The sequence below is a fragment of the Lolium rigidum genome, chromosome 4, assembly GCF_022539505.1.
Source record: "Lolium rigidum isolate FL_2022 chromosome 4, APGP_CSIRO_Lrig_0.1, whole genome shotgun sequence".
Taxonomy (NCBI): domain Eukaryota; kingdom Viridiplantae; phylum Streptophyta; class Magnoliopsida; order Poales; family Poaceae; genus Lolium; species Lolium rigidum.
This window is the reverse complement of record NC_061511.1, coordinates 139,010,085-139,022,765: the sequence shown is the minus strand read 5'-3', so window position 1 is coordinate 139,022,765 and position 12,681 is coordinate 139,010,085. Positions and strand designations below refer to the sequence as shown.

Here is a 12,681-nt window from a genome sequence, read left to right as displayed (position 1 = left end):
TTTGACTCTTGGTAGCGCACCAATGCGTATTGATTTGTTTTCAGATCTGATATTTTCACCTATTGTCACCTCTCTAGTCTCTACCTAACTCAGCAGCGGCATCAAGTCCGGCCGACTACCTGAATCCCGATCTTCCTCCCTGAATCGCTCGTGATGTGATGAGACGAGAGGCGAGACCTACGAAATGCAACCCAGGCCCAGGCACAAGCGCCATCTCTGTTGACAATCCACAAAAGGCATTATCACACTGGACGCCACACCACACCGATGTGACCAGCAACGCTCGACCGCCGCCGCCCCGTTTCCACGCCGTGGACACTGAGAGCCAGACGGTGACGCAGGGAGAAGAAAAAACGGTGCCCCGAGCAAACAGAGGAAAAGCAACGGCAATTTTTGTTAAGACAACGCTGACGACTGATCTCTAAGAAGACATTTTTCGAGGAAAGACCTCTAAGCAGACTGAACACCTTCAGAGTTCAAATGTGTTGACACTCACCAATTAGAAATGCAGGAGCTAAGCACAAGCTTACATAATAGTACCACAGCAAAGGCATCAATTAACACACTGATATATTCCTGTTTATTTTGTCCAATAGCGTATTATAGTACAGCTTACAAATTGGGCTCTAGCCACAGCAACCAAAGTCATTAATGTACAGTGTACACAGGCAGTTTCGGAGCAAAACATATTTTGCTACACCCTCTCTCAACAGATTTGGAGGCTGCCATGGCGCTAAATCACGAAAGAGTTGACAAACTCAGCAGTAAGTGGAGGATCAAAAAAATACTGGGACTAGAATGTGGCAACATTCTGAGAGTAGTATAAGTAGATATACATTGGGAGAGCTGTTTACTTGTCTCAGCTTTGGGTCTTCTCTACCTTTGCCTTGATCTTCTGCTCAAGGACCGCCTTCTCAGTGTCGAGGCTGAACATTCTGTTGAGCGCGTGCATGTTCTCGAGTGTTTCATCAAGGGTGCGGCTGTCGCTGCCGTCACATCTCAGGTGCTGCAATGGGCCGTGAAGGAGCTTGTTCACTATGCCGGTGCTGAGCTCCTCGATGGACCTCCTCATCTTCTTATTGAGATTGTCTTCCCCGATCTTCGTCAGGCACTTCTCGAGCTCGGAAGCCCTGATCCTGTCCGCGTACGACCTCAGCTTTTTGATGGTCGGGACAGTCTCCAGTGAGTCCCTCCATGCCTCAAACCGTTTCAGTTCTTGGGTAATAATTGTTTGGGCCTCCAATGCTTTCCTGAGACGGTCTTCCTTGTTGGCTTCCACCACCTCTTTCAAGTCATCAACATTGTACACCCGTGCATGCTCCACCTCGGACACACAGGCACCGACATTCCTCGGGACAGATATGTCGACAAAAAGACGAACACCACCCATAGCAAGAGAAATAGGAGGAAGCTCCCCTGCGTGCTCCTTCATGAACAATAAGGATTCAGATGCTGTGCTTGTGAACACAACATCAGCTTCAGCAGCAGCTTCATACATCTCTGTAAGAGGCCTGTACACAATCTCGATGTCTTTCATCTCTTCACGAATGGCATCCACCCTTTCCACTGAGCGGTTCACCACAACAACCTTTGTGCATCCTTTGGCGATCAAATGTTTGACCACTAGTTTGCCCATTTTGCCAGCACCAATCAAAAGCATTCTAGCTGACAAGCATTCAGACCTTGGAAGCTTCATAAGGGCCAGTTCAACTGCAGCTGAACTGACAGACACAGCACCAGCTGATATGTTTGTCTCGCAGCGGACGCGCTTTCCAGCCGTGATTGCATCCTTGAACATCCTATCAATGTTCTTTCCCAAGCCTCCACTGTTTTGCCCGTTTCTGACAACTTGTTTAACCTGAGCAAGGATTTGTCCTTCTCCAAGAACCAAAGAGTCAAGGCCAGCTGATACCTCAAACAGATGGCGTGTAGCATCACTGTCACGCAACATAAAGAGATGCTCCCTGAGCTCAGAAGCGGGAATTCCACTTTTCTGCAAAACAAAACAGTGTGGGCATTAGAGCTTCTTTCTCAATACCGAGTTCCTGAGCAACCAAAAAGGGAAAAGGTGGGCAAAAGACTGGAAAAGGGCAAACAAACATTCAATCAAATAATGCTTACCGTTGACATCCAGTCTACTACTTCTCTAATACCACGGTTCCACGATAAAGCCACCACATATATTTCCATTCTGTTGCAGGTACTAAGAACAGCAGCCTCTTCGATATGGTTCAGACCGGTGAGTTCTGCAATAGCACGGGGCCATAGTTCCTCTGCGACAGCAAGTTTTTCGCGCATCTCCACTGGTGCTGTGTGTACGCTGAGGCCTATCACAGCTATGCTACTCCTTTCCTTCATGTACCCTGGTAGTAAGAACAAAACATTGTCAAATACTGAACCGGCAAAAAAAAATTTAACTGAAAGAGTGAGATTGTAGTTACAACTGGGGAGTGGGGATATTGCATGCTTACAATAGTGGAGTAGGACATATATACATTCTGAGCTAATAATTGCAAAATCAGGATTCCAAGTTTTAGCAGCCGGTGGCTTAAGTTACAGAACAAAACAGCAAAGAGAACAAGAACCCACGTTTTCTTGCAATTGGCCGATATCTGAAACCTAAAGCATGTGACATTCTTACCATCTTATATTATGTGATCTGTATTGGGCGTTTTTTTAGTAAGGTAGGCTCCTTGGTTTGGTTTATGCTGCAATACTAAGAACCCCATTTCGTTAAGCTACTATGGCAAGCCCTTTTGTTCAAATAAAAATTATTATCGTTTGTTCATCAGCAAACGAGCATACGAAGTGCAAGCATTCCGGCGACCTTTGAAGTGCATAGCTCCAAGGTCAGTCACCACTACAACTCGGCGCAGAAAGTAAACCAACCAACCAAGGTTTTCATCAAGATATCACAGAATTTCAACTTCTGAATGTCCAATCGTATCTTATGCCATAAACGGATTGGTGCTGTACCTGCCAAAACCTGGTCTCCCTACATCAGAAGAACTGGACAACTAAACTTGGTGTCAAATCTGATTATTTGCCACACCCCGTGTCACTGACATGTGGTGGTCATGTGGCAAATAATCAAATTTCAGAGAAAAGTGTGGCAAATGATGGAATATCCCCATCATGAACTGTTTTGTATCCTACCTCTCAAACTTATTAGTTAGCCGAACAGATAGGCTGTGAACAACAACTCGCTAGTAATGATAGGTCAACAACCTGGAAAAATCCTCCGTGTGCTCACATCGACCGAAGCAAAACTGAGGGAGAAGAATGCAGTTTCTGTTTTTTTCTTTCTCTTCTCCAAGTATACCCAGGAATCGATACATACTAGGCCAAAACTTACGCCAGCTTCCGCGGCAAGAACGGAAAACTACGGAGATCCCCTAATTCGCGTGCCACCATACTAAACCAGCGTAATCTTGAGAGCACAGGGGACAAAGCTAGGAGGGGGAGGGGGAAGAGGGACTCACGGTCGGCGAAGATCTTGAACTGCTCGAGCGCGGCGATGCTGGCGGCCTTGGCGACGGCCTGGGCGTCCCCGCCGGCGTCGCAGCGCACGACCCCGCAGCGCCTCCGCCCGCCGGCGGCGACGACCCTCGCGCACGCGGCGGCGGAGGTCCCCCGCGCCTTGGCGCCGGCGGCGGCGAATGCGCCCGCGGCGGCCGTGGCTGACGTCGCTCCCGCCATCATCAGACGAGCAGAAGCAGCAGCGGGCTTCCTCCCTCCTCGGCCCGGCCCACGAACCGCAGGTAGATAGATAAAAACAGAGAGAGACGAGACGAGAGAGGAGGAGGAGTCCTTATACGCCTCTCCCGCCCTCCCTCTCTCCGTCGGCGGGCGTCGCCGGTCGCCGGTGCTGGCGTGGAGGAGGAGGCGCGGCGCCTGGGAGGAAGAAAGGGGGGTGGGGAGGATGGAGTCTGGGAGCTTGGAGCGGAGGTTAAGGGGGCGGTGGAAGATGGGGTGCGGGGCCCGCGGGCAGTGGGACTGGGTCTCGGGGTCCAATCCAATTTTCTATTCCCCGCGCGAGTTTGGGTGAGATGGGGGTGGGAGTGGGTGCGCATCGTTGGGTTAAGCCACATGGTGCGGAATCCAGGAGATGGGCGTGTGCTGGCCTCCGGGCGCTGATTGGCTGCCGCGACCGCGCTCTATCCGCTCCCCTTATCGCTGCCGCATCCTCCTCGTTGGTACGCCGATGTAGAATTGCTGGGGTGGTGGTGGTCGTGGTGGGCACACACACGGGGTCGCATGGCCGCCTCACGCCGCAGATCCGTGCGGTGACGGCGAAGCGTGTCGACGTGCTGGCCACACTCCCCATGCTCCGTCGTCCCTGCACTGGCACTGGCATATTCGGCGACTCGTTTCAGGACCCTCATATGGCCGCCCGTGTCGCGTACCGGCGTGTGGTTTGTGCGTTGCCCTACACGGTTATCTCCAACCGACTCGGCACCATAGGCAATGGGAGTAGGAAAGGGTATTAGGTCATCTACAACGGCTACACACATACAGCATACAAACATTTCATGTCCTACCCCTATTGTGCTGCTCCGCCACCGTCGTCTCCACTGGCCGACTAGGGCACCAGTTTCGGCCGTATACAGCTGAAGTCCGCGTCAGGAACTCTTGCTGGAGTTGTTGGGTGTCCTCAGCGTCCATGCTGCCCGCAGCCCGTTCGACCGAATTCCTACCTAGTTCGGCAAGGCAATCTGCAGGCCTCGCCGTCCTCTTTTTAAAATGTTCATGAATGCAATATGTTTCTCAAGTGTGTTGCACCCTATGTAGATCATGGCCGACGGTTCGGACGAGCTTTCCTACAGCAATGTCATCGACACGTCCTCCGACGAGTCTGACCACGACACTGAGATCTTCGTGGTCGTGGCTCTTCTCGTCCATGATCAGGACCAGCAAGAGCAAGGGCTCAGTTAGGGGCCAGCTCTGGCGATTAAACATGGTGCGCGGATCGACTAGTTCCGTAGGACCAATCCTTTGTTCAAGGCGTCATGCTTTCGTCGATGTTTTCGGATGTTAAGGGGCCTGTTTCCGAAGATTATGCACGGTGTGCTATGATGACTACTTCAACTTTAGAGCCAATGCCACATGTAAACCTAGCTTCACTTCTTATCTGAAATGCACTACGACAATTAGGATGCTACCGTATGGAGTGTTCGGTGACCTAGTGGATGAGTGTATCCGCATGAGCGAGTTCGGATACCTTGAAGAAATGTATAGGTTCTTGAAGTTGTGGTTGTCATTTTTGCAGAAGTGTACTTGATGCAACCAACTGATGCTGACACTGCCCAGCTTTTGTGAATCAGTGCAGCAAGAGTCTTTCCTAGTCTGCTTGGAGGCATGGATTGCATGCACTAGAAATGGAAGAAATGTCCATTTGAGTGGCAAGGTCAGTACAATGGTCATACAGATGGGTGCGCAGTCGTACTTGAGGCGGTGGCATCTCAAGATCTTTGAATTTGGCACTCTTTCTTTGGCATGGTAGGCTCAAACAATGAAATTGGTGTACTTCAGCGATCTCCGGTGTCCACTCTCCTTGTTGAAGGTCATGCTCTATCGGTCCAGTATAAGGTAAATGGTCACCTCTATTACAAAGGGTACTACCTAGCTGATGGTATCTATCCTCAATGGTCCACACTTTTGAAGACAATCTGCATACCTCGGAACAAGAAAGAGAGTAGGTTTGCTAAAGAGCAAGAAGGATGTAAAACGGATGTGGAGCCGGCATTTCATGTGTTGCAATCTCGTTGTGCTATAGTTCGGCACCCTGCTAGGACATGGAGCCATCGGACAATGTGGGAGGTCATGACTGGTTGTGTGATCATGCACAACACAAAGAGGGGGGTGATTAGGTGCTACCCAATTTTTAGTTCGTTATCAATTTAGGCTTGACACAAAGGTAAATTCTCTAGATATGCAACTATGTGAATTTACCTGGATGACAAGGTATACAACTAAGAAAGATATAGCTTGACAAGATATAAAGGTGCAATCAAGGATAGAGGTAACCAAGAGTGGAGCACGCGGAGACACGGAGATGATTCCCGTAGTTCCTTCCTTTTGAGGGGAAGTACGTCTACGTTTGGAGGGGTGTGGTCACCACAAAGGCCTAACCAACGCCATGAAAGCCTCACCTAGGTCTCCTGTGAGAAACGCCACAAAGGCCTAGCCCACTTGTCCACCAAGGGATTTTCTCAAGGCGAAAACCGGGTGACGAGGGTGCTCATCGGCAATGCCCACCATGAGGGGCTTAGGGTTGACGGAATCCTGCAGGCTAGCACGAGACATCGGATACCAAACAAACAGGGAGAGAGATTTACCTAGGTTCGGGGCCCTCGATTACGTAAAACCCTTACTTCCTGCTTTGTCCGATCTTGATTTATTGAGTAAACGGGTTACAATGGGGTAGTCGATAGACTACTATGGTCGACTTGCCGGGGGCAAGGATTCTAGGGTTTGTGTACTAAGTTGTGGTGGTTTCGTGTATCGTGGTTCTGTTGTTCGGCAGGCCCTCTCTTGGCCTTTATATATCAGGCCAGGTCCCGAGAGTCCTCCGAATTCTACTAGGTTACATTTACTAACCTAATATTTCCTTTATCGACGCCTTCTTGCCTTGTTCATCAAGAATTCATCTTATGGTAGGTCTCCTTCGTTGCAACCGACGTATGGGCCCACCTTAGTATGGGGCAATCTTCATGGGCCCCTAGTTGTGTTGGAGATATGCCCGAGAGGCAATAATAAAGTAGTTATTGTTATATCTTAGTGTTCATGATAAATATTTACACCCCATGCTATAATTGTATTAACCGGAAACATTAATACATGTGTGTTGTGTAAACAACCAGAGTCCCTAGTAAGCCTCTCGTTTAACTAGCTTGTTGATTAATAGATGATCATGGTTTCCTGATCATGAACATTGGATGTTATTAATAACAAGATCATATCATTAGGTGAATGATGTGATGGACACACACCCATAGTAAGCATAGCATAAGATCAAGTCTTTTAAGTTCAATTTTCTATAAGCTTTCCATACATAGTAACCTAGTCCTTCGACCATGAGAGCATGTAAATCACTTACACCGGATTGGTACTTTGATTACATCAAACGCCACTGCATAAATGGGTGATTATAAAGATGGGATTGAGTATTCGAAAAGTATGAGTTGAGGCATATGGATCAAGAGTGAGATTTGTACATCCTGATGACGGATAGATATTCTCTTGGGCCCTCTCGGTAGAATGTCATCTAATTAGCTGGCAAGCATGTGACAAGGTCACAAGAGATGACATACCATGGTACGAGTAAAGAGTACTTGTCGGTAACGAGATTGAACTAGGTATAGAGATACTGATGATTAAACCTCGGATAAGTAAAGTATCGCGCGACAAAGGGAATCGGTATCGTATGTTAATGGTTCAATCGATCACTAAGTTCGCTGAATGTGTGGGAGCCATTATGGATCTCCAGGTCCCGCTATTGGTTATGATCGGAGAGGAGTCTCGATCATGTCCGCATAGTTCACGAATCGTAGGGTGACGCGCTTAAGGTTCGATGTTTTATAGTAGCTTCGGAATATGAGATGGAGATCGAATGTTGTTCAGAGTCTCGAATGGGATCCAGGACATCACGAGGAGGTCTGGAATGGTCCGGAGAATAAGATTCATATAAGGGAAGTTGATTTCTAGGTTTCGGAAAAGTTCAGGATTTTTTCGGTGGAAGACTGAGAAGGTTCTAGAAGGTTTCGGGGGGTCCACCAAGGGCCCCATGATCCTAGGAGGGACAACATGGGCCGAGGGGGTGCATCCTAGCCCTAATGGGCCAGGGGAACATGCCCCTCAAGGCCCAAGTCGGCCAGCCCACTAGGGTTCCCCAAAACCCTAGGGGGAATCAACTTCGGGGGAGGAAAACTCCCTCCCCCTTTGGCCACCGGCCCTAGATGGGTTTGGGGCGTTGGGGGGCCACCCAAACCGACCTCCCCCCTATATAAAGAGGGGAGGGGGTAGGGGGCGCACACCATTCATACCCTAACCCTAGCCGCCCCTCTCTCCTCTACCACAATCCTGCTCCGGCTTGGCGAAGCCCTGCAGTTTTTCTCCTCCACCACCACCACCACGCCGTCGTGCTGCTGGGATTCCGAGGGGATCTACCACACCTCCGCTGCCCGCTGGAACGGGGATAGGATGAACTTCATCAACACCGTACGTGCGACCGAGTACGGAAGTGCTGCCGGATTGCAGCACCGGGACGATCGTCTACATCAACCACGAGATATGATCTCGTTAAGGCTTTGGATCTACGAGGGTTAGTTCTCATCTATCTCGTTGCTCCGATCTCATAGATTAGATCTTGGCTTTTCCATAGATTAGATCTTGGATTTATTCATCTTTGCGATAGAATTTTTTGTTTTCCAAGCATCGAACCTATAAGTGGTATCAAAGTCGTGTCTATGTATAGATCTGTTGCATGAGTAGAACACAATGGATTTGTGGGCGTTGATGCTTTTGTTGTTTTTAGTTATGTGTACTTTGCATCTTGCGGGATGGTGGGATGAAGCGGCTGAAAGGATCGTATGCCGCACCTAGAGGGGGGGGTGAATAGGTGCTAACCAATTTTTTAGTTCTTTTTCAATTTAGGCTTGACACCAAAGGTAAATTCTCTAGATATGCAACTAAGTGAATTTACCTATATGACAAGGTTATCAACTAAGCAAGATATAGCTACGCAATATATAAGAGATAGATTGGGATAGAGGTAACCGAGAGTGGAGCACGCGATGACACGGAGATGATTCCCGTAGTTCCCTTCCTTTGCAAGAAGGTATGTCTACGTTTGGAGGAGTGTGGTTGCTACGCAAGCCAAACCAACAGCCACGAAGGCTTTACTCAGATCTCCTGTGAGCAATGCCACGAAGGCGTAGCCCACTTCCACTAAGGGATTTCCTCGAGGCGGAAATCGGGCCTTTACAAGGTTCTTGGGGCACACATCCACAACCGAATTGGAGGCTCCCAAATCTGTAACAATACAACAATCAACAACAACACATCAACACAAATCAACTAGGGAACCAAATAGGAACACTAGCATGAGATCCCTCAAACAAATGAGGGGGAAATGAGAATCGCTTCGGTGAGGATGTAGATCGGTGGCTTCTCCTTCGAATATCCAAAGATCAAGAGCTTTGGTTGGGGGAGGAAGGAGATCTTGCAAATCTTGTGTTTCTTGAGGTGGCTCTAATGGTGGTGAAGCTTGGCAGATTTCTTGTGCAATGATTGAGCAAAGCGGTAAGGAAGAAGAAGAGGGGTATAAATACCCCTCCCCAAAATCCAGCCGTTGAGCATTTCGGGGGGCCGGATAATCCGCCCTAAGTAAGGGCCGGATAATCCGCCCCCGGATAATCCGGCCTCCGAGTACAAAACCATGACAATGTCCGGGCAAATGTCCGGCCCCTAGTCCGAGAAGCAATTCTTCAGGTCCTTAGCCATTTTCGAGGGGCCCGGATATTCTTGAAATATCTGGCCCGGATAATCCGGCCCTGGTACAAAACCGGGACAATATCCGGGAAAATGTCCGGCCCCTATACTGAGCTGCATTTCCTCAAGTCCTTAGCCGAAATTCTGGGGGCCGGATATTTTGGAAATATCCGGCCCGGATTATCCGGCCTGATGATTATTTTTGCAACTGCTTTTTGACAACACTGACCACATCCAACACACATACAAATGTATCTATGTAATTCCTGTATCACTTAAACAACCATTAGTGTATCACATACATTGACATCAAACACTCAAAACATAATATGAGAGATGTTCTTTCAATCTCCCCTTTTTGGTGTTTGATGACAATATACGGATTTGCAAGAGAATTACTATAGAGACAAGCATGATGGCAAAAACATAGAGGCACTCCCCTACATGTGTGCATATAAGTAATTTGCATTTGAATACAAATACACAACACATAGGATTGAGGTGCCTCAACACTAGAGGTATCCATCATGAGCTCTAACAAGAGACATATACATATATGAAGTTGAGATAGGATGCTAGAAGTCATACCCATGTGTAGATATATGATACGGAGATATAGCATCACACATGATACAATAGTCTTGATCTCAACATATAGAAATCCGAAAACCATAACAATGTCTCACACCACATAGCACATAGTTTGAAACGGAACACAACCAAAGCAAATAGTTCAAATAAGAGGGAACGCAAGCAATAAAGGAATGATAAACGCATATGCTTGTGCCCAAACCATGCAAATCCCCGAAAGAGTTCCTAATAGAACGCTTCTCCCCCTTTGGCATCGAGACGCCAAAAAGGGGACAAGCGCGATGCTACTCGCCCCATGGGAATCACTCGGAGGCATCATCATCATCGGACTCTTGCGCCTCTTCTTCTTCTTCTTCTTCTTCTTCTTCTTCTGCTTCTTCATCAGTGTCAGGTGCATCCGGAGAACGGCGAGTGAGACTGGACCTCTGAATGAAACTGTCAAGATCACTCCACGGAACCTGTGCAGAATGCCACCTACTGTAACCTGGGTGAGCTGGAGGCTGAGGAGGGGGTCCTTGCTCACCACTGAGCTTGTGCAGAATAACCGCCTGAGTGTGCTTAATCTCGAACGCTCCCGGCTGGCCGCATAGTTCTCCTTATGGATCTCAATGTTCATGCAAAGGATGTAACGCTGAAACCAACCGAGCCTCGTTCACTTGTTTCTTCATAGCAGGGAGGTCAGAATGGCGAGCAGGAGCAACTCCACTAGAACGAGCATCACCCATGAATGAGTCAGGTGGAGGTACAGCAGACGAGACAGGCTTAAGCTTGTAGGCCTTCTTTACAGAGTGATTCGTCATAGGGTACCCGCTCAAGTATTCACCACTCACGCCCGCAGTGTTGTTGATGAGGAGCTGGATGTAGGGCGCATAAGGTATAGTGGCGCGGGAGACCATGGCATCATGAATCTCATGGAAGATGTAGTCCATGATATCAATAGTGTAGTTACGTTCCTCATTCTCATCACGAGCACACCGAAAGCTGAGGTACATGAGATCCACAAGAGTTCCCCGGAGAGCATCATTGTTACCACCACTAGGAGCGATGGTGGACCGAAAGAACCTGAGTAACTGACTATAAATGCTAAGCAGCCCCTTGGTCTCTCCCACTTTTCCAGCGAGATGTATAGAGGTCAAACGAGTGCATTCTTATCCGCCTTCCGAGGTCCATGGAGACGACGGCCTCCTTCCGCGAGAACTCCAAGAATAGCAGCAAAACAGCGCAAGGTAGCAGTATAGTGGGTGGAGCCAGACATCCATTCCATAGTACGGTCATCATCTTTCTGGATGGCTAATGTAGCAAAGAACTGCTTCACCAATTCTGGACTATAGTCACATCGAATCTTCATCAAATCCTTCAAGCCCATCCTACCAGCCACCCAGATGGCATCTGCAAAGTGATCGTTGACTGCCAGAATGTCCACATCGATAGCTTGCATGGGACGTACTTTCTTCATCGGCTCATAGATATCCTTATAGATGAACTCCTGTTCCATGCACCAGTATTTTCTGCCCTCTGTCTCTTCATCCCTTGGGAGATCTTCATACCAGTTCTTCAAGCGGATAGCAGCGTAAGAAATAGGGTCCATGGTCTTGTAGTTTTCCCTTGATGCCTTGTTCTTGTGCCTAGATGAGGTTGACTTGCGAGGAGCGTTGGACACGAACTCATCACTTGACCGATCAGCCCTTGCGCGTCTCCGAGAAGTACCCCGAGAAGTACGGTCTGTGAATAGCAAAGATGGATAGCAAAGAGAAGATAATGCTCATAATTCATGTATGATATGGCAATGTACTCTAGGAACATACTATAAGCTGGTACAAGTCTAAACAAGATAGATTGAATCAAAACTGTCGCGGCGATGAAGCTCCAGGCCGGTGTTATCACCAGATTTTGGCAAATCAGGAGATAGGCCGTAAGTGAGATGGGCTTGAAGGATGTACGCGTGAAGCATCTTTGAAGCGGCCTTGCACGAAGATTTTGGGCTAGATTGCCCGTGTATCTGTATTATAGTAGATCGCATCTGAGTTTAGAAGTTAGAGTTTAACCCGTGCACTGTTTGGTGCACGCCTGAATTAGAAAGTCCCCCGGACTATAAATATGTATCTAGGGTTTATGAAATAAACAACAATCACGTTCACAACAAACACAAACCAGGCGCATCGCCACCCCTTCTTTCGAGGGTTTCCTTCCGGGTAAGCATCATGCTGCCTAGATCGCATCTCGCGATCTAGGCAGTACACGTTTATTCGTCTACCTTGTGCTACTCGTGCTGAAGCGTTTGTATGGCGAGTAGCACTACCTATCTTAGGTGTTTTGGGGCTTGCATTGGTGCTTTTCTTATGCATATCTGCTTGGCAATGCCGTCCCTCGACACCTAGCTGCCCTTACACCTATCTGGGTGTAAGGGCAGCATCTTGCTTGTTCGTTACTTAGTAGATCCGATCTGTTATAGTTGCTCCTTGCTCTTCAAGGATTAGTTTAATATCCGCATGATTAGGCCTTATGCTGGGGTTGGACGATCCGGTAGTGCGTTAGGTGTTGCTTACCGTTCCTATAAGGGATGTTCCAGGAATTGACGTAATGTTGGTTTTTAGGCCT

General features: G+C 48.3%; 1 protein-coding gene across 1 annotated transcript; it reads right to left on the bottom strand.

Annotated features, from left to right (window-relative positions):
* Positions 1–553: 553 nt before the first annotated feature.
* LOC124705791 (glutamyl-tRNA reductase 2-like) lies at positions 554–4,046 on the bottom strand. Its single transcript, XM_047237486.1, has 3 exons — positions 3,483–4,046; positions 2,122–2,363; positions 554–1,993 (listed from the first exon to the last, which is right to left on the bottom strand). Exons 1-3 carry the CDS (start codon positions 3,700–3,702, stop codon positions 860–862), a joined length of 1,596 nt encoding a protein of 531 aa, XP_047093442.1. The 5' UTR covers positions 3,703–4,046; the 3' UTR covers positions 554–859.
* Positions 4,047–12,681: the final 8,635 nt, after the last annotated feature.